This window comes from Misgurnus anguillicaudatus, chromosome 23 (genome assembly GCF_027580225.2).
Source record: "Misgurnus anguillicaudatus chromosome 23, ASM2758022v2, whole genome shotgun sequence".
NCBI classification, from domain to species: Eukaryota; Metazoa; Chordata; class Actinopteri; order Cypriniformes; family Cobitidae; genus Misgurnus; species Misgurnus anguillicaudatus.
Window position 1 is genome coordinate 24,124,211 of NC_073359.2, and position 12,942 is coordinate 24,137,152.

At 38.0% G+C, this 12,942-nt stretch overlaps 1 protein-coding gene across 1 annotated transcript; it reads left to right on the forward strand.

Moving 5' to 3' along the window:
* The first annotated feature begins 1,508 nt into the window (after window positions 1-1,508).
* On the forward strand, window positions 1,509-9,270 carry mfsd6a (major facilitator superfamily domain containing 6a). The gene is made up of 8 exons (XM_055218213.2): window positions 1,509-1,752; window positions 2,791-3,755; window positions 5,069-5,679; window positions 6,275-6,372; window positions 6,846-7,007; window positions 7,912-8,010; window positions 8,214-8,497; window positions 8,794-9,270. The coding sequence occupies exons 2-8, from the start codon at window positions 2,814-2,816 to the stop codon at window positions 8,920-8,922; spliced, it is 2,325 nt and encodes a 774-aa protein (XP_055074188.2). The 5' UTR covers window positions 1,509-1,752; window positions 2,791-2,813; the 3' UTR covers window positions 8,923-9,270.
* Window positions 9,271-12,942: the final 3,672 nt, after the last annotated feature.

Below are 12,942 nucleotides of genomic sequence, written 5' to 3' on the forward strand. Positions count from 1 at the left end.
AAGCGTAGGCTACAGGACAGGATTATGGTGGAGTCAAATGTATTGTCTAAAGGAGATTACTATTATTGCAAAAACATTTTGATATTTATAAATAAATGATTTTCTGTTATAATTTTTTAAAATACTACTGTAAAATCATTGGTTGCATACCATACTGTATCAGCATTGCAATGTCTGGTGCTGGAATGTAAACAATATTGTAGATGTATTGCCTTATCCCAGCAGCACACCTCAGGGACAAACAAATGCTTTATGGATACATTGCGTTAATATTTACTGCCATTAAAGTAGTTTTACATGCATTAAAGCTTCTAATCTAATCAACAAGACCAGACTAAATAAACATAAGCCTTCAACACAGCATTGATTTAAATTGCAAAGTGACTTGTTGAACAGATGTAGTTATTTTCTCATGCAAAAGTCCCACTTGACTATGCAATGAGTTTGACAAGAGGGTTTCAAGCTAAACAATAAAACTCTAACATCGGGGCCACGAAAAATATATAGTTAACACTTTCTGGGGTGCAAAAATGTATCAGCTGTGCCCGATATGTATTTATTCGATCCAAACACACTTAGACACACACAACGAAATACAGTTTTAATTTTTTTTTAATAAATTATAATATGACTTACAGTGAAATAGTACAACTAAATTATTTTATATTTATTAATTAAGGTGTAACCATTTAGTTTGCATTAAAGTGAAACTGTTTCACCTGTACCCTGAGAAGCTGAGGAACAGGTTGTTTTAGGATGTGTGAAACACTTGATACGCCCGGTATGCACATAATAACAGACAGGAAAGGTCTCATACTGATCTTTATATGTGACTCTGTGTTTTTATTGTTTTGAGATCCAATGTGTTCTTTTATAGCTTTTTTCTGTTTGTTCAAAGTCATAGTAACAGTGTCAATGTACAACACTTAAGTGGGAATTCGCATGTTGTAAAGTTTATGACTTTATTATGATATCGAAGCTTGCAAAGATCATATTTTTGAAACACCTGTCAACTAGGAACAATTCATTTGAAGTTTGTGACAAAAATAGTCACGTCTGCTTACATATCTTAAGTTTATTCATGATATTCTCTTTCTCTCTCTATCTCTCTCACACACACACACACACACACACACACACACACACACACACACACACACACACACACACACACACACACACACAAGTAAATGTTTTTTGTTAAGCATTTTATAATATAACGTAAATGTTGTAAATGAATATAACAATCTACTGTAAAGGCACTTCAACTCGAGTGTCGTGCGTCAATTTGCTATTTTTGTACAGTGACGTTTTCTATTTTAGTATTATAAATCATTTTCTCCCCATTGGACGGCTAACTAAACAACGTCAGTGGCGCCTACTTAATATTCAGCAGCTACGTGTTCACAATTGGAAGCTACCTTGCAACGTCGGCACTACCTTTTCAATATTCATCTGCCATGCCTTTGACATATTAAATATGCATAGCAACGTCAGCACTAATGATAAATATTCATGAGGTAAGCCCAAACTCGGTTTGCTGTGCAGGTGAACGCTGGTTCGTCGCCGCGAGCAACAACCGTGTCCTTACAAAACGTGAAATAATTAAGAAAAGCTATAGAAAATCACCACACAGAATCAAGAACAAAATGATCACTGGGTTGATCGCTGGAAATGGACGGCGAAAAACAACTTTTTAATCCATATTTACGTCTTCCGGGGTAACAAATACACCTGAAAACTTTGCGACAGGTAAGTGTACTGCTTTCTTGTTTTGTATTAATGTGTACGGCTTAAATGGAAATGTATGGATAATGGCCTGGATTTGATGGACTTCTCTGTTTCCTACAATTGAATTGAAGGCGGTTTTGTAACTGGCGTTCGTTGTTTTCGTGATTTGGGTTTCACGAAGGAACATAGTTTATAATATGAAACGGCTGAAATTAAATAAGGATATAAGTTAGTGTCAATATTGCTGTATGTGTCGATAAAGCCGCATTAAAGGAAACGCAGGTACTTCCGTGACAGTCTAGGCGTGTTCGACTTTAAGCGGCGCTGCGCAGATTATTTTGCATATGACTTCAAGTACCGCGAGAGCGATTCGAAACAACAGCTGTTGAATGGCTCTCGCGTTACTTTGATGTCATGGACCGAACCTTCTGCGCAACGCGGCTCTGTATATCTCCATGTCGTCACAGCACGATCAATGTTTCCACAATTTTAAAGTTATTTATATATGTTTAACATTTTAGAAACTGTTGTGGCGCTGCAGTTTTCATTTAACCAGTGTTAGGAGCTCTCACATAAAGTAGACTTTAATATAGTAGTTTACAGTATTTATTTACTATAGTAAACTGTAGTTACATTCCTAGATACTACAGTGTTTTTGAACCATACCATAGTAAAAATTAAAGTATACTAGAGTATAGGATCCTATAGGATACATTATTCCTTTATGTCCTGTTTCACTTAGACCTTATAATAATATAATGTTTATGTGCTCTTGTATAGCTTAGTAGTAAAGTATTGCATTAGCATCGCAAAACGTCATGGGTTCGAACCCAGGAAACGTACAAATGTGTACCTTGTAATGCGCTAAAAGTCAATTTGGATACATAAATGTTTACTTCTAAGCTTTTGCGCTGCAGCTTTAAAAAAAAACAAACAAAAAAAATGAGTTTGCTTATTGTTATAATGTTGATGTGGACCAACGATTTTTACCTTGATAGTTATCGTCCTTTGGTGTGCGTTGGTCTTAAATGTCATTTTTTTTCTTTAACCCAATTTTAGATCTATCAACCAATCCAGCAAAGATGGCCGACGACCACGTGGCCATCTTAACAGACGATGAAGAGGAGTTGAAGAGGAGACACCTTGAGCGCTTCGATCGCGTGTCACTTGAGATTCGGCCAGAACAGCCCGCCCCTTCTTCTGAGCCCGACTGTACGCCCCCTCAACGTGACATGGGCTGCTGCGAACGCTTGTCTCTCCGGATCAACCCCCAACTTCTCGTCTCGAAAGTGTTTTACTTTTTTTTTTACTCTGCCTACGGTTCCCTTCACCCACTTCTCGCTCTATACTATAGGCAGCTGGGAATGAGCCCAACCCAAAGTGGTCTCTTAGTGGGAATTCGATATTTCATCGAGTTCTGTAGCGCCCCCTTTTGGGGAGTCGTGGCAGATCGTTTCAAGAAAGGCAAAGTAGTGTTAGTTTTCTCTGTGCTTTGCTGGCTCGTTTTTAACTCTGGGATCGGCATTGTGCAGCCAGCAAACATCAAATGTAAAGAGGAGAACCCTCTGATGACCACAACTATGGAACCACCTCCCCTCCCGACCACATCCAACGAGTCATTCTACCTCAACTCCAGTTTCATCCCGACAACCCATCGGATGAGACGACGACGGGATCTGATCGGACTGTCCTCAAATCTGTTTGTCGTCCATAGCTCTGAACGTAGGTTCAGACGGGAGTCCAACTTGAGTTACACCAGGGCACCCAATGGACTGAGTAGCACGACACAGTCTGTGCCCCCCTCGACTGTACCACCCACAGCAACTACGTTCATGTCAACGACAGAACCAACCAGCACAAATGCAACATTCCCAAGCACCACAAGCACAACAACTGTGCCTACGACGCCAAATTATGAAACGGAGTATAACGTGGACCAAGTTCAAGGGATTTTCCTGTTGATTCTGCTAGTCATTATTGTTGGCGAGTTTTTCAGCGCTCCAGCACTTACAATCGTAGATACGGTACGTAACTTTATTCGCATGTCAAAGTAGTTTTTATGGCCGACGCCAGTATGTAGAAAGCAGAGTTACCAGTGGCCAATTTAAAGGGACACCCCTTTTTTTGAAAATATACTCATTTTCCAGCTCCTCTAGAGTTAAACATTTGATTTTTACCTTTTTGGAATCCATTAAGCCGATCTCCGGGTCTGGCGCTACCACTTTTAGCATAGCTTAGCACAATCCATTGAATTTGGTTAGACCCTTAGCATCGCAGAATTAGAGTTTACTCCTAGCCATATCTGCCTAGAAAATCGCAACTTTTAATTTTCTGTCAGTCTTAGTACACAATGTAACTACAGAAGAGTCAAGTTTTAAATAGCAAAAATATCCAAACTCTTTGGTTATTAGCGCGATGCTAATGGTCTAATCAGATTCAATGGATGATGCTAAGCTATGCTAAAAGTGGTTTCGCCAGACCCGGAGATCAGCTGAATGGATTCCAAAAAGGTTCAAATCAAATGTTTAAGTCTAGGGGAGCTGAAAAATTAGCATATTTTCAAAAAACCGTGGAGTGTCCCTTTAAGCAGATATGTTATATATAATCAAATATTTTACCCAAAATGTTTGGAGACGGATAGATGCGAGTCAACTTTCAGTAGGTATTCGAACTGAAACGAGCCAATATTTCTTTAAAGCACTAAGGTTATTTGGAAACATAAATATCATTTGATAACGATTATTTGATCATGTTAGATAGCATCAAGGTTATTGTATAATGTTGATCATTTTGATTTATCAGCCTTGCCGATTTTAGCGAACACTTCTTAGTTAGCAAAGCATTTTTGTATACCGTTTAGGGATGCAACAACCAGCATTTTTGGTTGCAAACAATTTTTGAGTAGTATTTATAGTATTTAACTCTTTCCCCGCCATCGTCAATTAAGAGAAAACGCTCCCCTGCCAATGACGAGTTTTTCCGGCAATCCGTATTTCCGCTGTTATCCACCAGATAGCACTTTTACCCAACTTATGAAACCCAGAAGCAACCCTTCACGCCAAATAGTTCAAACTCGGTGTAACTTTTGATCATCGCTCTGAATCGAATTTCTATCAGAAATCTTTAAAAGAAAAAAACGCAATTATTTCAGAGGGTCTGTTTCTTCATTTGATATATTATTAGTATGTTTAAATATTTAAAGAAGATCATTTTCTGGAAGGCATTAAACTTTGGTCAAAATCATAAAAAGTTCTGGTGCTGGCTGGTAAAGAGTTATTTAAAGATTTTGTAAACAAAAAACTCCCACAAACTAAATCTGTTGATTTAATTGTTCTAGGTGACTCTGCAATACCTTGGTTCACATCGTGACCGCTACGGTCTCCAGCGAATGTGGGGGTCACTCGGCTGGGGTGTCGCCATGCTCTGCGTCGGCATCTGGATCGACCATACCAGTACAGAGCTTTTCATCGAGGACGGAAACGGTTGCTACATGCGCAATTACAAAAACTACACTATCGCCTTCATTGTGTTTGGCGTATTAATGGGGGTCGCACTGATTGTCTCCACTCAATTTACGTTTGACGGTCAAACTCAAGCAAAGAGTGATAAAAAAGAGGTGGGTGACCACCAGCAACAAGATGCCCAACCTGGAGGTTCTTCCTCCGGTAGAACAGAGAACGCGGAGACCCCGACCAATGTCCAAGTCGAAGAGTTCCACTTCTGGGACTTGATGAAGCTGTTGTGTGGGGTACGGTACAGTACCGTGTTGTTCGTAGCTTGGTTCATGGGCTTCGGATATGGGTTTGTTTTTACCTTCCTTTACTGGCATTTGGAGGACCTGACCGGGACGACGACGCTGTTTGGCGTCTGCTCCGTTTTGAGTCACGTATCGGAGCTCGCCGCCTATTTCACCAGCCACAAATTCATCGAACTGGTGGGACACATCAGGTGAGGTTTCATTCGTGTCACTTTTCTTATGTAGAAGTCATTATCTCCATAATCCTGACTTTGAATCAGTCTTTGTGCATGCCACCGTAATGTTGCCCTGTATGTCTGCACTCAGATTAATGATTGTACAGTCCAGTTCAATAGCACAATGCCTTTTTCTTTCAGTGGTGATGCAAGTCCAGAATGCATTGCGGCAGCTACACTGTCCACTCACTGTGTCTCAGTTTACATAGAGCTTAGTTTTACCATTTGAATGATTGACATTGTCATGTCCACATCCTGCGAGTAAAGCAAATAAAGATGTAGAAATATTTCATGTTGGCATGACTTTTCTTTAAAGATGACCTACATACACTGACCTCAATTACATGTTTCTGTAGAGCATTGCGTTAGCAGGGCAAAAAGACATGGGTTCGAGTCCCAGGAAACACACAAAGTGACATAGTTATATAAAATGTATAGCTTGAATGCACTTTAAATAAAAGTGTCTGCCAATTGCGTAAATGTAAGCAACAGGATATAAAAATAATAAGTCAGAATGCAAAGCATTTCGGAAAATAATAAATGCGATTTTCTCTCTCCTTTCTCATGTCAGGGTTTTGTACATTGGCCTGGCTTGTAATACAGCACGTTACCTCTACATCTCATACCTGAAGAATGCCTGGAGCGTGCTGCCCATGGAAATCTTACAAGGTAACACAATGGGACAGTTTCCCGGACTGGGTTTAGATCAATCCAGGACTATGCTATTGTTATATTAGGACAATATGTCATTTTCAAAACACTTTAAAACCCGTCAACACTGTTGTCGTGCTAAACCGCATAAAACGTTCCTTGTTTTTGGATGAAAGTGTTGTGCTCAGATTGTGTTCAGGTTTTCCAAGAACACAATTAAAACAAGTTCCTCTAAAAGATTTCCAGTAAAAATGCAATGATCAATAAATGTCTTTGTGGTTTATGTGTGCAAAGGAATGAAGTCCTTGATCAAGTTAGTTTACATTCAGCACAGTCGTCTTTGTTTGTCTAGCGTTATTTATGTACGACATGTATTATTTGTAGATTTTGAAAAATTTGTACTGAAGTATTTCACAGAATTTTCATGAGCTGTTTCACGAATTGCTTTGAAATTTAAGCCTCAGACTGATGCATCTTGTGCACATGTGTAGGTTTGACGCATGCTTCTGTATGGGCGGCGTGTATCTCGTACTTGAGCGCAGCCGTATCTCCGTCTCAACGGACGTCTGCTCAAGGAATCCTGCAGGGGCTTCACCTCGGGCTGGGAAGAGGCTGTGGAGCTATGGTCGGAGGTGTTTTCGTCAACTACTTCGGTATGAATAATGACAATTGCTTGCAAAGGTTGAAGAAAATCTCAAGAAAATCCTGACTTAAAAGGTGTCCAGCAGCATCAAAAAATATTATAAGATATATGATTAAGGTCTGAACTTACTATGATCATTATTTTTAGAGGATTAAAAAAATATTTCCTATAGAATATATATTTTTTAAATTTTTTAGATTATTATTATAAAAAATTATCATTACTGCAACATGATGTTAAATTAAATCTATGCATTTACAAACTCATGTTTCGGTAATGATAACTAAAAAGTTGTCTAGGTACTATGACAAACAAAATTTCTACTTTTATCTGGAGAGAAAAAATAAGAACTGCTTACCTGGTAGCCATCTTGAGTGTTACAGTCAATTATGTCCCTTCCAACAATTTTTTTTGTTGAAAATGTTAGTTCATTGGGCTTAAATAAAGATTGAAAATTGTTGCGGAGGATGAGAAAATCTGTCTTGTACACATTTATATTCCTGATTATTGTCTCTACATTTACCAATGATCACCAAATACCACGTTTCTTTACTGTAAATGTTTATAGTATAACATGCACTGAAGCTTTTTATTTTTTAGATTTTTTAATTATAAATATTTCCATGTCAAAGAACCCAGATCCAGTCGTGGACACATTGCGGTAATGAAAATGTTCCCCTTAAATGTGAAAAAAAATTGGTTTGTATGATGTCATTTAAAATCGTGTGCAAAATAGTACATGAAGAAATGTTTGTAACTGTATGCTTCTTATTTTAATACTCTTATTTTGCATTTACTCAAAATGTTTCATGACACCTCATAAGTCTAATTTCGCGAGATTTCAAGAATCAAAATTTAATTTCAAGTAAATCACAAAAAATAATTATGTGATTGTGTGTCGTCTTGTTTTTCAGGTGTTGCAGAGACGTTCAGAGGAATTGGAATGACTTCTCTTGTTATATTAATCATATTTTCATTTATTATGTGCATCACTGGTCAAGATGAGAAGAAAGGTGAGCATATAAAATTGTTCTTGTAGTTTACTATTATAAACACACACAGTATTTTTTTATGTGGAAATAATTTAAAATGAACTTATAAAAATGTAACTTCAATATTATTTTGTTGTATAGCTCACTGTTTTCAAATAGGCCTACTATTAAAGTCAGAGTAAACTATTTTCCATAACGTAATTTTTATGTGTTTATCCATTCAGAGGACAAGATGCTAGCGGAGAACATTCCTATTGCATCCAGCCCTGTTCCCATAGCGACCATCGACCTGGTCCAGAACACGGCAGACTTGGCAACGCCCAGTCGACCCGAGTCCAAACTTCCTGTTTGGAAACTGCGACACCAGGAGGAGCAGGAGGACCTGAACAAGCCCGCCTGGGTCCCCTCCGGGTCACCGTGGGTTACCATCGCCTTCGCCTTTTATCAGATCAGAGAGATGGTCGTCATGGCAAAGACATACCCACCTGTTGAAGTCCAGCCCCTTCAGGTAACAAAGAGGATCATGGGAAGAATGAATGGATGATGATGTGTTAAATGAATATCCAACTGGATGTTTTATTGCATATTGAAGGTTTGCCTATTTTTTTACATGCATACTGTAGCAGAAAGGTAAGATGGAAGATATTTGGTTTAGCAAATATTTTGATTGAATAAAACATTGCAGCAAAACTATTCACATTTAAAACCAAATTTTTTGACACCATCTGATCAGGATTTTTATACTACAGTGCAAGAATTTATAAAAAATATTAATTATAATGTTTCACTACTGTGCATCTCCAGGACACAGATGAGGTCCATTCAGACTCTCGGGAAGAGGACCAATTACCTCCAGTCTCTGACAGGACCACCCAACAGGACGACTCCAAGTCTCAGGAGGACCCCGGGCCCCCAGGAGCCACTGAACATTGATGATTCCCAATAGGGCACATGCAAGCCTGTATTAGGGTAGGGACACACTAAACCAACGCCAAATTAGCACTTGACGTTACCCGTGACGTCACCTCGAATTGCCTGTGTTGGGGCCAAGCGACTCAAAACCTCCCACCTGAAGTCACATACTGTACCTTATACCAGAGGGTGTTTTCACGACTTGGTATTGTATTATACTGAACTGTTTTACCTTTAGGCCTTTTAAAGTGGAATTATATGGACATATAAATAAGTGAAGGAGAATATTATGTGGTGTAAATGGCCTTTGTATTCATTTTTAACTTATTTTTGCACAAGCTTTGAATAAAGCTTGTTTATTTAAACCGATGTGTGGCTCTTTGTACCTTCTTTGGCCTGTAGAGGGAAGCAGTCGGCCATTTTGTCAGTAAACAATTTGGGATTTGTGAGGCATTAAATTTGGCCCCCCTTGAGAAATGTTACGAATATAAATGGGGTGTTTTATTTCTATTGCATTAAAATTATGGTTATTTTATCATGCATCAGGTAAAACTAAAAACTAATGCATTAATAGCTTTGGAAAAAACGGTGCACTTCTTAACAAGCCACACAAATTTTAGGTATGTGTCTGTAGCACGAACGCTATAGGTTGCGTTTCTCCCAAAATTTTGTTTTTGCACAATAAAACAAATCGAAGAAAGTCTGCAAAAGACTCCTCATTTTATATTTATTATATTTCATTCTTTCTTAGACATCAGCTTTAAAGGATTAGTCAATTTTCTTGGAAAATTCCAGATGGTTTGCTCGCCACCATTTCATTCAGGATGTTGTCTTTCTTTGTTCAGTCGAGAAGAGATTGTGTTTTTTGAGGAAAGCATTCCAGGATTTTTCTCATTTTAATGTACTTTAATGGACCCCAACACTTAACAGTTTTAATGCAGTTTAAAATTGCAGTTTCAACGTCGTTTTAAAAGGACTCTAAACGATCTCAGATCGTAGTTTCGCATATGTCCTCCGTGACCTCTTGACGTGATGACGTATTACGTGAGATCGTGCTGGCGCGTCACTGGACCGGAGATAGATGAGTTGTTGTGGTTTAAAAGTGAATTTTTTTTTCTTGCCAAAAATGACAATCGTTTCACTAGATAAGACCCTTATGCCTCGTTTGAGATCGTTTAGAGTCCTTTGAAACTGCAACTTTGAACTGCATTGGAACTCTTAAGAGTTGGGGTCCATTAGAATGGGAGGAATCCTGGAATGTTTTCCTCAAAAACATAATTTCATCTCGACTGAACGGGGAAAGACATCAACATTTTGTATGACATGGTGGTGAGTAAATTATCTGGATTTTTTTTGGGAAAATGGACTAATCCTTTAAATCACCATTTGATCGTTTGATCAGCCTGACCCGGTTGATGTTTACTCGGCATAGGAGGGCAGACCTTCCTTGTTCCTATGGAAACCGGACCATAATGCTTTGCTCGCGTGCGCACTCGCTGTACATGGTGACTTAATGGAAATAATTGGCTAGATTGCGAATTGGGACTTAAATGATCCACTTAAACGTTTCTCGGCAAGGTAAAAGAAGCAAATATATTTCCTCCCAGAATTAATTTCTTCCTCTGGAATCAAACACATTATTTACAGCAGACACCCACTCATAGCACAGATATCATCTCCGGTGAGATTAGCTGTCACTAACGCAATATGCCCTGAATGCTTTGTGTCGAAATTCAATACAATGCAATTTAAGCACAACAGTGGATGCAGTTAACATCAAAGCACTTTCTTTTGAAGCAAAAGTGATCTTGAATCTGTTTTTGTTTTGTATTTTGGTTTATTTAGATGTTGCTTCCAAAGGAGTTTTTTTATATATATTTATTTTTATGTTTTGTTTTATAAAGTATTACTTTGTCTATGTTGGCATTAGCAAACAAACTCAAACCTAAAGATCAAAGTGGAAGTTTGTTTTGTTGTTTGTTTTGGTTTGTGGTTTGCTTTTCTGATTTTGTTTTATGTGGTTTGTCTGTGAGACGTGCCGAGTTGTGGGTTATCGTTGTATGTTTACATATATTTCTAAGCTAACAAACAATGCCATGATTAATTGCGCATATTTATGTTGTGACCCTGGACCACAAAACCAGTCATAAGTAGCATGGGTATCTTTTTAGCAATAGCCAACAATACATTGTATCGGTCAAAATTATAGATTTGTTTATGCCAAAAATCATTTGGATATTAAAGATTATGCCCCATGAAGATATTTAGTAAATATATGATACGGACTTAATTTGGACAATTTTTTTTGCAACCTCAGATTTACAAATAGTTTTATCTCAGACAAACATCATCCTATCCTAACAAACCATAAATCAATAGAAAGCCTTTTTTCCCGACTTTCAGATATTTTTATCAGTATGTGGGTTCCCTGGGAACATGACAGCCATTCAGTATCATGGTATATATGAAATTACCATTGGATTACCATTACTGTATTGTGGTACTGCCCGTAGTACTTTTTAGGGTAAAAGTAAAACTATCAATGTTTCTTGGATCAACTTTAACTTTGTTTCATGATTTTTTATTTATGTTTTCTTTTGAGGATTTCTAAATGTAACAGAGATTGTTGTGATCCAGTAAACAGTGTGACTTTCTGTGTGAATTTCTCAACAGTGAACCCACACAGCAGCCCGAATGTGGGCAGTTTCCGCCCATTTTGTAAATTCCAAAACCAGAGATCCAGCCAAAGGACGGGTAGTTTAGAAACTAGGGACAGGTTTCTACAGGATACATTTCCCTTTTTAAAGTTTTCAAACGCTATACTGTATATCCGAGATCAAGAGTACAAAATATTTTTTTCTATTTTAATTACAATGACTTTGATAAGAGTTGCTATAATGACGGGCCAGTGTTGCCAAGTCCTCAATTTTCATACATATTTGGGCTATTTTTAAACTTTTGCAGTGGGTTGATTTTTTTTCACAGGATGAATTTTGTTTATCTTCTATCCATCTTAAAGGTACACTCAACTTTTTAAAAAGATATGCTCATTTTCCAGCTCCCCTTGAGTTAAACATTTGATTTTTGCCGTTTTGGAATCCATTCGGCCGATCTCTGGGTCTGGTGGTAGCACTTTTAGCATAGCTTAGCACAATTCATTGAATCTGATTAGACCCTTAGCATCGCGCTCAAAAATGACAAAAGACTTTCGAGATTTTTCCTATTTGGGACTTGACTCTTCTGTGGATACATTATGTACTTAGATGTTACGCAGCACCCGAAAATAGTCCCCTTGGAAATTTTCAATAGCAGCAGACTATTTTCGAGCACTGCGTAATATCATTGCGCCTGCTGCAGCCATGGTACAGCCTTGGTTATTACGCCAGAATGAGAGTAGAGTTCCTAGCCATATCCTATGGTGCCGTCTTAGTACAGAATGTAACCACAGAAGATTTCAAGTTTTAGGTCGGAAAGATGTCGAGACTCTTTGGTTATTTTTGGGCACGATGCTAATGGTCTAATCAGATTCAATGGATTATGCTGAGCTGTGCTTGAGGTGTTGCCGCCAGACGCGAAGATCGTCTGGATGGATTCTAAAACGGTAAAAAACAAATCTAGAGGGAGCTATAAAATGAGCCTATTTTCAAAATAAGTGGAGTGTCCCTTTAAGGCATTATGGTCTTATTTATGAAATTAAACGTTATAATTATTTATATACAGTGCGCTTTTTAAGAACAAATTGTGTGTAATGCATACAAGTGAATATAAAATATGTATTTTAGGTAGCCTACACCAGTGGTTCTCAAACTGGGGGCCGCGAGATGGTGCCAGGGGGGCCCCAGTTTTATGACATTTTATAAAATACATTCATTTATCATGAATTCTGTGTAACTAAACCTAAAAAATAATAAGCCAACTAACCAACTGCACTACTAGGTATAATTTAATATGTTTTGTTTAATTAAAATATTAAATTTTAAAACTGTTTTTGTCATAAATTTTCTTTCGGGGGGCCGCAAAAGAATGCACTGTACACAAGGG

Excerpts from the sequence above, each read along its gene's own strand:
- mfsd6a (XM_055218213.2), top strand. The coding sequence starts at position 2,814 with ATGGCCGACGACCACGTGGCCATCTTAACAGACGATGAAGAGGAGTTG. Across the intron at positions 7,008-7,911 it reads TGTTTTCGTCAACTACTTCG|GTGTTGCAGAGACGTTCAGA; the intron begins GTATGAATAATG and ends CTTGTTTTTCAG. Across the intron at positions 8,498-8,793 it reads TTGAAGTCCAGCCCCTTCAG|GACACAGATGAGGTCCATTC; the intron begins GTAACAAAGAGG and ends GTGCATCTCCAG.